The sequence below is a fragment of the Python bivittatus genome, unplaced genomic scaffold (assembly GCF_059951505.1).
Source record: "Python bivittatus isolate LINGU-HERP-01145 unplaced genomic scaffold, Pbiv_v1 ctg000370_np1212, whole genome shotgun sequence".
In the NCBI taxonomy this organism is placed as follows: Eukaryota; Metazoa; Chordata; class Lepidosauria; order Squamata; family Pythonidae; genus Python; species Python bivittatus.
In genome coordinates, this window is record NW_028277062.1 from 2,080,130 (window position 1) to 2,094,702 (window position 14,573).

The following is a 14,573-nucleotide window of genomic DNA, read 5'->3' on the forward strand; positions in this document are numbered from 1 at the left end:
GCATTAAGCTTCTGCTTAATCACATTAGAATACGTTTTAGTATGAAAAGGAGACGTAAGGACAATAGCTTGAATACGAATAGATTAAGAAATAGCTTGGGTGCCTTAACTGGATAATGGGGTAGCACAAACAAGAATAGGCCAGTCTGTTGCTCGGAGCTGAAAAAAGGTAGAGACTTTTTCTCTTTTGGCAATGAGTTCAGATCAGGTGGAATGTACGCTGTCCTGCGTTAAAGCAATCCCCCCCCCCCGTATTTTACAAGACAAGATGGAATCTCCGCACAGGCTTTATTTCCCCCAATATCACTCTTAAATAAGGAAAAAGAGGAATATATTTCTTGCCACCCCATAATAATTCAGATTATGCTCTGAGATGACAATAGGTATAATTCAGGGTGGTAGAGAATTTGGGTTCTATCAGTGACTGCTCTCGGACTAAGGAGGCTTCAACATCATCGATCCAACTTGATTATACGTCAGTCTGGGTTCATCCCTACATGTATATGGTACAAAGGTACTGTTTGTAATCAGTCATTAGGAATGAGAGAATACTCTTGTGCTGAATCTTTAAAAAAATAAGCTCTTAAAATGCTATTTTGCTTCTGCTTTACTGGAACTGGGCAAGGGTAGCAAATAAATCAAGTACAACATTTGCATCCTGGGCTTTAGAGTTGGACAGCCAGACGAAAGAGTTGCATAAAAATGTTCTTATATTGTACCTAATTGAACAGGAAATTCTTCTTTCAATTGCTTAAAAAAGCTTCCTCTTTTCCTTACACCTTTACGCTTTCTCCATCAATGAGGCTTCCTTAGGAAGACTCTTGTATTATCCCTCTCTTTTTCCTTTGGTATGCAGTTTTATTCCAAACTATCCCCCCACCACACTCCCACTGCATCCCACAGAGCTCTATCCTCACCTCGATGTTCCCACCAACACGTGCTAGAAGTGGGGGGAGAGGTTTGTCCTTCTCGTTCCGAAGCTGCCGTCTGGACTGTCGGCGACCTTGATGTGCAGAGTGAGAGACAAGTCTTACAAGCAAGTATTTCAATCACTAGAGGTATGGTCAGGTGCCTGAAAAGCCTCCGCCTGGCTTGGCAGAAGATGGAGCAGGCCTCACCAAAGTCTCCAGTGCTAGTCTGCCCAATGCCATACATTCACTTGGACCAGGAAAACCAGGAAGAGTCACCTGGCAAAGTGATTAGAAGGACGTCTGGATTCCCAAAAAACAAGCAAAGCTGCCTGCCGTTACAGAGAACAATCTCCCACCCTACGCAACCTACCAGGAAGAGCACATCTCTCCACGTTTGTTAAGGGCATTAGAACTGAACATAGGCCACGTCCTTTCAGCAACACAGAGAGGCACCGTTCACAGCTCTGATGCCAAGTTGCAAGCGCTGCAAAGATTCTCTCTCCCCCGGATCAAAGCATCATGATACCCAGTTTAGGTTCCCCCTGTTCTGTTCGGCAGGAGAGTACGTTCTGTGTGGACTGAGTCCAGTAAAAGGAAGGGGGCATTCTAGATCAAATGACTGGACCCTAAAAGACCCTCAGACACTTTCAGGCCCACAGCATGAAGACAAAACAAGCCCTCACCTTCTGGCCTCTCATCAAAGTCTTCATCTTCCTCTTCGGAGCCGACGGAGTATTCAGACTGATTGTCTGAAATACAAGCGCGCCAGTTTGCAAGCGATACAAGATAGTAATTTTGAAATGCTTCTTCCCTTCTGCCTAGACCCACAGGGAAGCTCAGGGGAATAAAGGAAGTCTAGGCCCTCAGCACTGGCAGTCTTTCCCAGTCCTGCCCGGAGCTATTCAAAAGGAAGCCTAGCGCCTTCTCCCCACGTTCTATCCCTCAGCTCTGCTCCCCCTCTGCCCTCAAGCTCCCCCGGCCAAATTCAGACCCAAACTCCCGATGCAGCTAGTTGACCCAACGGTGCCTCTTTGGAGTTCACCCGTGAGCACAAAGTACGGGAGAATAAAACTGCTTCATTACCTATCCAATCTGTGGTCACACTACCGTTATGTTTTCAGAGGGGCATGCATAAGAATTGTAAGTTCTGCCAATTTCCTACAGGAGAGACATCCCTGCTTCTATACCCATACCCAGCCCCAAAAGCACAATAATTGGGTACTTCTGGTGGACAGGATCTGAAGGACTCCTACACGGCACAGGACCCACAGCTTTGAGATGTGTTCACTTCTATCCATCATCTTGTGAACATAACTTTTGCTACCCTATTCCATTATTACTTGTTTTTAGCTTTACAGTTTTAAGTGAACAAAGCGAACAGTTTAATTTGAGTTGAGCAGAGTTGGCAGGGGATGCCAAGAGGGTGCCACTGTCCCCAAGGAGACCATTCGTGAAGGGCTGACCTTGGTCCTCTTGGGCCGCATCGTTGTAGTTGACCTGCTTGCGCACACGCTTCCCCTTCCCCAGGTTGCGAGCCAGGTCCTCCTGCTGCTGCTCGTAATGGTGCCGCAGCAGTTTCTCCCAGTAGTCCGGGTCCACGTTCTCCTCCTGCTTAATGATCTCCCGTTCAATCTCTTCAATCTGCGAATGCCCGAGAGAGAGAGAGAGAGAGATTGGGCGCACGAACACACGGGGGAGGTAAGCACAGTCACCTCTGCACCCGCTAGTGCCGCCCCCAGCGTTTCTGCCGTAAGACCCAACAGCCCCAGCAGGCCCACGGCCGGCCTATCCGACTGACCTTGTCCTCTTCCCGAACCACGTACTGTGCCACTTTGAAGGAGCTGAGGTATTCATTCATGTTCTGAACATCGGCGTCATCGGTGGCGTCCTGGTTTCGGTCCAGCAGCCGTGCGATTGCTTCATTATCGTAGTGGATGACGCTGCTGTCCTCCTCTTTGTTCTCGCCTGGAACAGGATGAGGAGGAGAAAGTATCAGGGCTGAGACCGTTTTGTCACTAAAGACACTGGGATTACGATAACTGGACTTCCTGCGAATCACCCCAGAACGATTATAACTAGAGAAAATTGCATCCAAATCCACAGGCGTTAGATCCACTGCTGCAGCTGGAGATCCAGGTCCCTTTGTTGGAATTCTGAACAAATAGTCATCATCCTCGTTATTCATTTATTAAACATATTTTTAAGCTGCCACAATCCGAAGAGACTCTTGGTGACTTACAAGAGGAGATATGGATTAAAACATCCGTGGTAGGAATAAAACAACAACAAAAACAATGAAGATAAAAACCACGCAACATAAAACTGCAAATAAAACAAACAGAAATAAAGACAGCAGCGTTCACATCGGGGGAAAGCTCTCCGAAACAATTTGGTCTTTAAAGGTTTCCAAAAGACCTTAAGACAAGGCTAAATTATTGCAACTGATTCTCCTTAGGGTATCCCCTGAAGATGCAAACCTTAACCATCCTCTGCTTCCTCACCCTCATTTTCATCCTTGAAGAGTTCCTCAGTGCCAAATTTGAGGATGTCATCCAGCTCCTGCTTGGACATGCTACCCGACTTGGAGCCCAGGCCTGGGCGGACTACCAGGTGAGTCAGCATCATCTTGCGTTTGGCCACTTGTGTAATCCGTTCCTCCACTGAGGCCCGTGTTACAAAGCGGTAGATCATCACCTTGTTAGCCTGGCCGATACGATGAGCTCTGCTGAAGGCCTAAGGGGGGTGAGGGGGGGAAAACAACCCAAAATATTCATATCAATATGAAATGAATCAAGGGCACACGGGTGGAGGGAGGAAGGAAAAGGAGCACGGGCTTTCCAATACGTCTGGGGCTGCACAAAGACATAAGGGAAAGGCAGCGAGGTTAGAGTGTCCAACCAAGGCACGCAGCACCCACAAGGAACCCTGTACGTCTTTCTGCTAGGCCAATGCTTCACACATCTCATTCCTCAACCTAAATCACAGCAATTCACGGAGTGGCTTGCTTTGGACCCGCCGGGCTCCCTCTGAAGAGGCAGGCGTGCAGCCTGAGGGGAAGCTTTTGGCGGATTCGAAAAATATCTCCTAACGTTTCATGTGTCTTCAGCGGGAACGATAACTGAACAGAGCGGGAGACTTACCTGGATGTCATTATGAGGGTTCCAGTCGGAGTCAAAGATGATCACCGTGTCCGCTGTGGCCAAATTGATACCCAGGCCGCCTGCTCGCGTGGAGAGCAGGAAGCAGAACTGCTGAGCTCCCGGGGCTGAAAAGGAATGCTCTGGTGAGTGACTGACAGGGGAAAAACCAAGGAACAGGAAAGGTGGACTATTCAGTATTCGGAATGCTGTTGGAAGATTCGGGCAGGTAACTGCTTACTGCAACAAATAAGGTCACAGAAATCTCAAGCTATAACACAGCGAGTCCATCTCCTGTCTTCATACAGTCACCTCAAACAGCCTTCGTACTTACCATTAAACCTATCAATGGCTTCTTGCCGCAGGGCCCCAGTAATGCCCCCATCTATCCGTTCATACTTGTACCCTTCATAGTCAAGGAAATCCTCAAGAAGGTCCAGCATTTTTGTCATCTGGAAAAGACCCCCATCAGTGAGACTCAGTAAAAAGGTGAAGGAATGTTGAAACCTTGCGGTCATGAGAAAATAACACATTTGTTTCTCAAAAAAACTGAACATCCTGAGAAAAATTAAAGTACAAGTAACACTTTTTTTTAACACTTCTCAATGTTCGCTCTTTTTTTTAAAGTAAAATTTATTATTAATTATTATTCTGCACACCATTTCTTCAGGTGCTGAGAATACTGCGTCTAAGTAATTACATCTGGTAAATCAGAGCTACAGTGTGCTTTTCAGCTGCACTTGGCCTTTAAATGGTATATGAGGGATCCCACTCTAGAAAGCAGACAGGACAGGATAAAACTAAATGTGATTTAATTAAATCTGAATTATTATTTAATTATTGTTAATATGATTCCTTGCCATTCTCCCTTGCTTTTGTTGGAACAAATGAAGCTGCCCTGGGCAGAGGGCTGGACATGATGACCTCAAACACCCTCTCCAACCCTTAGATTCTCTGGCCCCCACCTGCAAACTTTTCTTACTAGTTTGTAAGCTCAAAAAGTATGATGCTTTAACACAGAACGCACAACCCCTTTTTTCAAACTGCTTCTATTCTACTTCAAAAGCAGTCTTTCTCTGCTGTGAGAAGATCACGCGGGGCAAATTTCTTTTCAAGCCCAGGCTTGAGAAGCAGGAAACCACATCTTTTGCTCTCCCCGCTTCCTGATGGAGTCCCCATCCCCACCAAAACAGCTGTTCTTCTGCTAGGTTTTTCCTCAGTACCTAACTTTGCTTCTGCTTTCAGTCATTATAGCTTGCTTAAAACGGACTTCGGTTCTTTACTTTCTTGCTTCCTTTCCTCTCCTGTCTCTGCTCTGCATGACGATGAGAACCACTGGAAGGAGACAGAAGCAAGTTTTTCAAGCCAGTGGGAGCCCTGTGGGTGGACACTGTTCACTGGAAGAGCTGTGGGAGGGCTTCTGATCGGCACAGGAAGAGCAAAGAAACAACCACCTGGCAAGCCTGCGCCCAATCTCAGAGTCTGGGTTCTTGGGCATTAGCTACAGCAAGTCTTTCCTTCCCTTGCCAAGGCCGACTGACCCGCCCCTTCCTGAATGGAGCCGAATGACTCTGCCTACCTGGGGCAATGCCATCCTATGCCAGCAGAACACAACAATTGCCTCCTAAGACTCAAAGAGCAATTAGTTGCAACTGTGCCTCTGGGGAAAGCAAGAGAAAATTCTGGGATTTTTTAATGGCCAGACCGTTCCTGTTCCCAGGGCAGAGGACTGTTTTGTTCAAAAGCTGATAAATATTCCAATTAATGCATATTTTGAGTAATTCAATTTATGCAAGAGGAAAAAAAATTCCCACTATGTCTTCTACATCTAGCTCTCCTGCTTGCAAATAGCAAGATAAAAAGGCAAAACAACGCACATGTGCAGATAGCCTAGAAATCGAAATGAAGAGAGATGATTCTTTTGTATTCAGGGAATAACATGAATCAACATGAGAATAGTCTCCGTCTCATGGTCCAGAATATATTTATCTGTTTCAGGAGGAACAAACCATAGGCTCATCTGAGCTTCAGTATGTAAGTTACCCAATTTCTTCCAAATTAGTTGTGTTTCATGCAGAACCTTCAGGTGCATATCCTACCTTGCAAAACCAGCCAATGCAGGCAATACTAGGATTGGACAGGATACTAGGCTATTAAAGTCAGGCTTGAAACTTGGGGGGCTACATGGACAAATGTCTGCCACCTTGAACTGTCTCTCTCTCGCTCTTCCAGTGACGGTCCTGTCATTTCTTTGATCCTCTCCACTTCATCCACTGCCTTCTGCTGGCATCACATACCCAAAGTATGCAAATCTCTGCTTGCTGATCACTGCCTCGAGGGAGTAGCCCGTCTTTGCTCCATTTAGGACTGACTGATCCATCCTTGCAGTTCATGGTACCCTTAGTAACTGCCTCGAGTTAACATTTTCTGGAAACATGAGGAGGGGGCCAGCCTGATCTGCATCGGGAGGTTGTTCTGGGGTACCAGAGCTGCCGCAGTAGATCCTCCCCAGCTTTTCTAACAGGTCAGGATGATACTGGTTAGAGCAGATGGTTCTGTGGGCTTTATAGGTCAATACTAGCAACTAGTCACTGACTATAGGTCAGTATCAGCAACTCAAGTGCAGGGCCCCCAGAATCAGTGTTATACATTCCCAACAACAAGAGCCAGTAGGCACGCAGATCGCCATGATATGGACCAGTTGCTGCTTCTGAGTAGTCTTTAAGGGCAGACCCATGTAAAGGGCACTGTAGTAGTCAAGCTGGATGGTAATGAGGGCTTTTGTTACTGTAACCTGGTTCTCCTGCACCAGGTGCAGCCACAATTGCCACACCAGCTGAAGCTGGGCATAGACCAGTTTCAAGCAGGCCCCCAAATTGCAGACCTGCTCCTTCACGGGTAGTGCCTGCTCATCGAGAAACAACCCCGGTGGCAACAGGGAACCCCCATGGACAAACAGCAACTCTGTCTAACTAGGGTTCAACTTCAGCCTGTTCTTCCCCATCCAGGCCCTACAACCTCGAGGCACTGGGAAAGGACATCTGGTGATACCATATCCATAACTCCTGGATGACCTTGCTCAGTGGGTTCATGAAGATGTTAGAGAACTTATCAATCTCCTTAGCCGCCTTGGGTCCCTCTGCCTTTTTGAAGCCTGCATGTACTCTTGTGTGTAAGCTCTTACATGAGGAATTAGGTTTCATTCACACATACTCTTCTATCTCCCTTTCTTCAGTATACACAGTTCTATTCCACTTCCCTTGATCCAGAGCTGTTAACACCGTAACAACCTCTTCTGCAACTTTAAACAATTCAGGAGAGATTTCTTCTGCGGCTGATATTGTTCCACTTGACGGATCTCTCTTACTTGTCATGCATCACTTTCTAGGGGAGCCAGTTCCTGAATATATTCTCTTTCTACAGATGCTGGCATGATATAATCCCATTTTAACCTCATAAACCTTTATTAGAGCTTTTCCATGACTGCAATTGAACAGTCCTACTTCATGGCTGGTGTGGGTCTTCCAGGCTGTCCTACTTCAGCTGCAATTTCTTTGTAATTTCTCCTGCCTTGTTTTATTTCTCTAGTTGTTATATTCTTCTATTTGTTTACATTCTTAACTGAGGTATCTTTCTTTGCCCTTTCTTGCCTGAAGATTATATTCTATATTCAGCTGTTGCAAGCTTTTCTCATTGTCTGAGGGTTCATCTTTTGTCTGCCTTGGTTGTCGTTGATAGCTTGCTCAAAAAGCGACTGGCAATCAGAAGATAACTTCTCTCCAAATCTTTCTGAAACTGATCAAAAAGGGCAACGGTCTGATCTGGGATTGGATATTGAAGGGGATCAGTCTTCTTTTCATGCTTCACTATGAAAAATTATCTATCTCCTATTTCAAAGGCTTTTTTATGCTGTAAATCCCCTGCAGCCAGTGCAAGAAAGTTGCCATTATTCCATAAAAGGTGCAGCGAGTTTTCCAGAAAACTTGCCATCTCACACCGGTAATCCTTTTTTTATCATCCTTTAGCAATGCAAAGAAGCCAGAACGAGCACCCGCTTCACCAGCACGAGAGCAGATTGGCTGAGCAGGAAAGTCCAGGATTAGTCAGAATGGAGCATGAATATGTTGAGAGCAATTCAGAATCACCTTGGCCACTTCAAGCTAAACCTAAGCATATTTCTAATAAACTGTAAAATGCTGAGATTCTTCTGCAGCTCCCCACTGAAGAAGCAAGAGGAATGAACGCTCTGATCACAGGCTGCCCTGACAGCTTCTTTTATGCATTCCCTTAGTTCTCCTAGTAAGACAGGTCAGAAAGAAACATACGTTACTACTGCTGATAGCACTTTACTGCTTCAAAGAGTAGTTTTTAGAAATAATGAACCTGATGACGTCACAACCATGGTTTCTTCCTGACAACCTAACCCAGAGACGAATTCATCATCTAGACACTAAGCAGCCACATAAAAACTGAAAGGAGAAACGGTCAACCAATCAGATTAGTAAGTCTACCTGGAAAACGCTCAGCAGACAGTATAAAAGAAAAAAAAAAGGCACAACAGAATTAAAGAAACTAAGAGGCTTACAGATGGGTCTAATGCCTGGCCCCCTTAGGAGGCAATCTCAGTTCTTTCCATGTCTAAATTTGGCCATTCTCCCAACAGGTCAACACCCTCCTCCTATAAAGTTCATCCAGGAGCCAATCTTAGGTTTAGTGGTAATATCAAGCTTGCAAGCTCCATATAATCCAACAAACACTGCAGAAACCTCCCACTGAAGTCAGGGTCCTTAAAGCTGGTGTCTCCACTTTAACCCTAACCCTTTCTAGTTGCCCTAACCTCTGTACGTACAGTATCAAAACACAAGGGCCTCTCAGTCACAAAACATCTTTGCAGTTTTCACATCATAGTATCCCCAGACGAGATCCTATTTTTATCCCAAAGTTGAACTCCACTTTTCACAGGGCACAAGAACCTAGACTCCCTTCTTTCTCATCCCAACCATAGGATCACCTCTGGCAGAAACCGGACGCCTCTCCAAACATCAGTCCACCTACAGCTGTTTTTCAGACCAATCTCTTCTCCATTTCCATCCTACTGTTACAGGAAAAAAGTCTATGGATTAAAGCATGTGCCATTGTAGCATCCTGAGCGCGTGTCAGTACACTCCATGTACATCCAAGTTGGTGAGATACAAGCAACATTATGCTGGCATGGCAGGTAGTCTTTAGATCCTAGCTTGTACAGAATGACATTACGGTTGGGATAAAACTGGGGTTGGATTGCACTTGTGGTATACTGGCCAAAATGTGCCCAAAGTGAAAGGGACTGTTCTTATTGCATAGCACAAGCCCAACTGGTAACTCAGTCTGCACTTTCTCTATCTTATCGAAAAAAGTTATGTGAAAGCCTTGATTGACCAACACCATGATGGCCCACAGAGATCACTTTGGTGGCCCATCAGGTGATGGTCACGGGAAATGGAAGATTGCAGTTTGGATTGTAAGAGAAATGAATGGCAAATAGCATGAATGAAATGAAGTGAAAGAAAGAAGAACAGATATATTGTGTGTCCATAATCTAAGAGATGGGGGAGGAATGGAACAGATATGAACGAAGATGGCTAATCTTATGGAGTGGAATTGATGAATACAGGCATAGAACTGAAGGTGTAGGTTTAATTATGTATGAAGAGACTAAAATGTATGTCAAAAAGTGAGTGACCAGCATGAAGGAAGTATGTTGAGATGGTTCAATTATACAGAGAAAATGAACAAAGATTGAACTGCAAAACAAATATATGCAGAAAGAGTGAATGGATCAAAAGGAAGGGGAATGACCAAGAAAAGGGTTGGATGGAGTTGATGAGATCCTCAAAAAACAAACAAACAGACAAACAAACAAACCCCGAAGTGAGACATTTAAGAAACAAAAAGCAATATATGAATCAGTGTATGGATATGTTGGAAGCTAGGATGGTTTGCAAAAACAGAAAGATGTAAGTTATACGGATAGTCCTTGCTTAACGTGCAATGTCATGTGACTGCACCAACTTATAATGGCATTTGCAACAGTCGCATTTGCCATCAGGCGAATCCTGCACAGTCACAGCATCCCTTGATCACGTGATCGCCATTTGCGACCTCCTGCCAGCTTCCCCATTGACTTTGCTTGTGGGAAGCCAGCAGTGAAGGTCGCAAATGGCGATCACATGACCACGAGACACTGCGATGTCATAATTGCAAGCCAGTTGCCAAGCACCTGAATCACGATCACGTGACTGCAGGGACGCTGCAACGGCTACAACTATGAGGACCCGTTGTAAGTCCCTCTCGTTCAGCGCTGTTATAACTTTGAACAGTCACTGAATGAGTGGTCATTCAATGAGGTAGTGTATACCATTCACTATACAGAGGCTTCTGTGTAGTGAACGGTATTGGTATGAACTATGTTTCCTTTTCTTTTTCTTATCTTATGCCTTAATTTCATTGGCTTACTATTTCTTACTCCTTTTCTGCAGTTCGCATAATGTGGCTTACGCAGAAAGGGAATAGTATGATGTGTATACCTGTATATCATTGCAGTACGTGAATCTCAGCACATTCCAGGATTCTTGATTTACAGTATACTCCACTGGAGCAGCTGCAACCTCAGCAGCTTTTTCTGTAAATGCACCAATATCTGATATGTTCTGGGAAGCTACCTGAACTTCTGTAAGCATATTTGTGATTGTTACACACTTGAGAATACTGAATACAGGTGAAGATGACATTTGTCCACGAAATCAAAAGGAGTCCAGCCTGATTTACAGCACCTAATAAACTTGACCCATAAGCCTCATCTTTTTGTAGGGGTTTATTTCAATAGGTGCTCCCACAGCTGTCAATAGCTACAATGAGCCATCACAGTATTTTCATCTATCCCCAATATGGCCTCCACACCAACGCAACATGGAACATTGATTCTTTCCACGCTTCTTGTTGGTGTGAAGACAGAATACAGGACCTACTAGAAACCTTTATCTTTCCACATGCTTGCTGTTGCCATAAATATTACAAACAAGTGTCTCTCCTTCTCATGTTCTTCTCCTTCATCCTTTACATATTTTCAGACTTATATTTTTAGGCAATGTGTCTTCTTCTTCAAGCTTGTCCATGGAAATCAAGTATGGAGGTTCATCAAAAAGGAGAGGAGCAAAAGTCTTTCACGGGATTTCCTAACTCCTCTCTGAGGCAGGGTGATGAAAGCTGTCATCTACGTTCTCCTCACACCAGTGAAAAACAACTTGCATGTTTTCTTCTTTAGCATGTGCCTATGTTAACATTATACAGATGTAATTTCCTAATACCAGAACCAGAATACAGTGAAACCTTGCGTTAATGGACCAGTTGGGGTAAGGGTGACTTATTGATTAATGCCCCTTCATCTGGACAGTATTCACCTAAGGCAATTTACATCATTGCCATAACAATGTCACCACCACAAATGACACAAATTATGCAGCAATTTATGTCGTCTGCATAATGACATTATGCAAAGTATGTAAACTATGTCCTTTGCAGCAATTTGTCATTTGTCTACAGGCAGCATTATTCAAAGACATGAATTGGTGGGGAAAAGAAAATGGTCCATCGCTTATGAAGTCCACTGCATCAAGATCCAGTAAATCGAGGTATTACTATACAGTAGACTCTTACTAGAAATCATTTCTAATGATTTCTAATAATAAGGACTAAGTAGCGAAAGAAACATTTTTAACCCCACTTTAAAAATATAAATTTCAGAGACATAATTCCCTCACCTAAATTGCCCTAAAATGGTAGGGTTACTATTGTGTGGCAAGGTGGCAAGTTTCCCTACGTCTGTTCCCCACTAGCCTGCTGATCCCAGCCCATTCTACGTAATCCGTATGCTGGCCCATTCTTACCTGGGAGAAGATCAGCACTCGGTGGCCCTGCTCCTTCAGTTTCCTCAACATCTTCTGCAAAAGCATCAGTTTCCCAGAGGCTTTGATGAGAGCACCCCCTTCATAGGCACCACTTGGCAGCTTAGGGGATTCCTGTCATGACAAAAGACAACTTATTAGTGTATTAATTAATGCAGAAAATAACACCTGGCTGATTCTTAGTTTTCATTTTAGGGAAAGCCCAGGGAACTGGAGAAAGGAGCTGATCTGCCCACCCAGGATCTGTCCCATCACTTCCTAAGATTAAATGTAAATTAAAAAATATATATCCAGGAGTTTCTTTTCCAGTTTCTCCAGTTAGATCCTGCACATCTGCCACCACAAATTCCTGCTAGTGCTGTTAGCAGAAGAGAACACAAAGCTGAAGGCAACAGTTCCTGCCGCCGGGGCAAGCTGCCCCCCTGGCCCTACCCAGTCCTCTGGCAACCGCTGAGCTGGAGAACATACCATCGCAGCAACAGGGAAGAGGTAGGGGTGGTTGCAGCATTTCTTCAAGTCCATCATGATGTTGAGCAACGATACCTGGTTCCCGCCACCACGTGAGTTCAAAGCTTCAAAGTTGCGAGTCAAGATATATTTATAATATTTCCTGATTTGGGAAAAAGGGGGGTCAGAGAATAATGAGGAGGAGGGGAAAAACAGCGTAAGGAAGATGCTATAACCCACTTATCCACATATAATAACTTTATGAAAAAAAGAATCCCATGACTCCTGCGATTTAGATTGTGACACAGCTAACCCAGTTAATGAGTTAATCCATTTTCTGGGTTCATTCAATGCCTCGAACCATAGCCGTCATTCCACACATATATAAATACAGCTGCTAGACCTTTAGCTGGCTTGGTTAAGCAGATTGTGCAAACACAGGCAGTGATTTATGCCCAATGAATCCCTCTGTCAGCTCTTCCTATCCTCCAAGTGATCTGGAGAAAGAAGCCAGGATCCTGCTTTGTTTTACTCACCCACCCAGCTCCAAGAGATTTTGGTTTTGCCAGAAGCTAACCACTTGGTGTTTTTAACACCTCGATCCCAACTCACCCAGTCTCTGACTCAGTGTTTCTCAACCTTGGCCACTTTAAGATTCGTGGACTTCAACTCCCAGAATTCCCCAGCCATTTTTACTCCCCCAATCCTGCCCGTACTTCTGCATGGGGCTCAGCTCCACCCGAACAATGAGCTCCGTCTTTGCTGGCATGTTCTTGAAGACATCAGCTTTGAGGCGGCGCAACATGTGGGGACCCAGAAGATCATGGAGTTTTTTAATTTGGTCCTCCTTGGAGATGTCAGCAAATTCCTCCAGGAAGCCTTCCAGGTTGCTAGAGGACAGACACAATAGTGGTTACGCATATATAGATGGAGAGCAAAATGCCATATACAGGGGCTGGAGGAGGAGATTCTGACTTGAGAAATGACATTAGGTTGGGAAATAAAAGTGACCCAATACTGGGGAGAGAAGGAGCGGGGAGGCTTAATGAAATCTACAACCTCCTCCCACCTCAAGTTCTAAACAACTCATGCACCATCAGTAGCCTTCTCGAAACATAAGGATATTGTTCTTGCTCTGCCCCACCACAAACACTGTCTAAGACAAAACTCACTGAAACTGCAATCCTGCAACTTCCTAACTTTAAACTATCCCAAATTTTGAAAATCCAAGTGGCAGAATCAATTCCACTGCTTCTCCAGTCCAGCATCCTCTTTCACAGAGTGGCCAACCAGATACTCACAAGGATATACAAGCATGACTGAAGAAAGCAATTACTTACAAGGGTTGGAAATTGAAATCTAAAGAAACCATTCCAACTTTCAAGTGTAAATATCAGGAATCCTTAGTAATCGTTCACCTTTGGGAGAAAGAATTCATCACCAACACTGCTCGGATTCTCAACTTTGTTAAATGTCCCACTTTGTTAAGACAAAGCCAAAACAGTTAGACCATGTTTCATTTGCTCCCTTTGTTAATCCCTAGCAAAGTACATGGGAAGGTGTCAGGATTTGGGCTGGATAAGAGAACTGATGAGACAGGATGGATGAAAGGGAGACCAATGCTAAATCCTTTTGTTAGCAGCACTTTAAGGTAGCTCGGTGCCAAGCCCCAAAAGACAGCAACTCTGATTATTTACGTCAGCCTGTGGGGGGGAAAAAAAGGATCCCCCTCTCTTACTTTCACTTCTAAGTTTTGGAGCCTGAACTTGGATAGACAAGAGCAGCTGAGTTTCCTAAAACTTGGGAGAATGCAGGCCAAAGCATTAAAGGGCCATCTGCTCCTCCAAGTCCTCCTCCTCCTCACAGTATTTGCTTGATGCCTCTGTCCTGCTTCCACTGGTGGGACGGGAGGAGTTGTCCCTAGGCCTCCTAAGACACAAACGATTTGCAGGGTTCCAATGGGAGTGACCAGAACACCAGAATGTTGGCAATGCCCAATCTGGCCAAGAGAGGGAGCCATTTTGCCAGGCACAAACTTTTAAGAAGCTGAGGAACACCCGCCCGTTCTCCACGGCCCTCCCTGCGTTGCACACAGGCTACCCTCCGAAGCAGACGGCTCTTGCATGAACCCTTCAG

General features: G+C 44.8%; 1 protein-coding gene across 4 annotated transcripts in view; it reads right to left on the reverse strand.

Moving 5' to 3' along the window:
• The window catches only part of CHD3 (chromodomain helicase DNA binding protein 3), a 58,750-nt gene that overhangs the window by 14,050 nt on the left and 30,127 nt on the right, over window positions 1-14,573 (reverse strand). For all 4 annotated transcript variants that reach the window (XM_088142297.1, XM_088142296.1, XM_088142295.1 and 1 more), the window contains exons 18-27: window positions 13,154-13,327; window positions 12,459-12,600; window positions 11,973-12,104; window positions 4,382-4,499; window positions 4,051-4,175; window positions 3,412-3,643; window positions 2,709-2,875; window positions 2,374-2,551; window positions 1,594-1,659; window positions 917-1,002 (exon numbers count right to left, since the gene is read on the reverse strand). In XM_088142297.1, coding sequence (XP_087998423.1) covers window positions 917-1,002; window positions 1,594-1,659; window positions 2,374-2,551; window positions 2,709-2,875; window positions 3,412-3,643; window positions 4,051-4,175; window positions 4,382-4,499; window positions 11,973-12,104; window positions 12,459-12,600; window positions 13,154-13,327 — 1,420 coding nt within the window. The remainder of the gene's footprint in view (window positions 1-916; window positions 1,003-1,593; window positions 1,660-2,373; window positions 2,552-2,708; window positions 2,876-3,411; window positions 3,644-4,050; window positions 4,176-4,381; window positions 4,500-11,972; window positions 12,105-12,458; window positions 12,601-13,153; window positions 13,328-14,573) is intronic.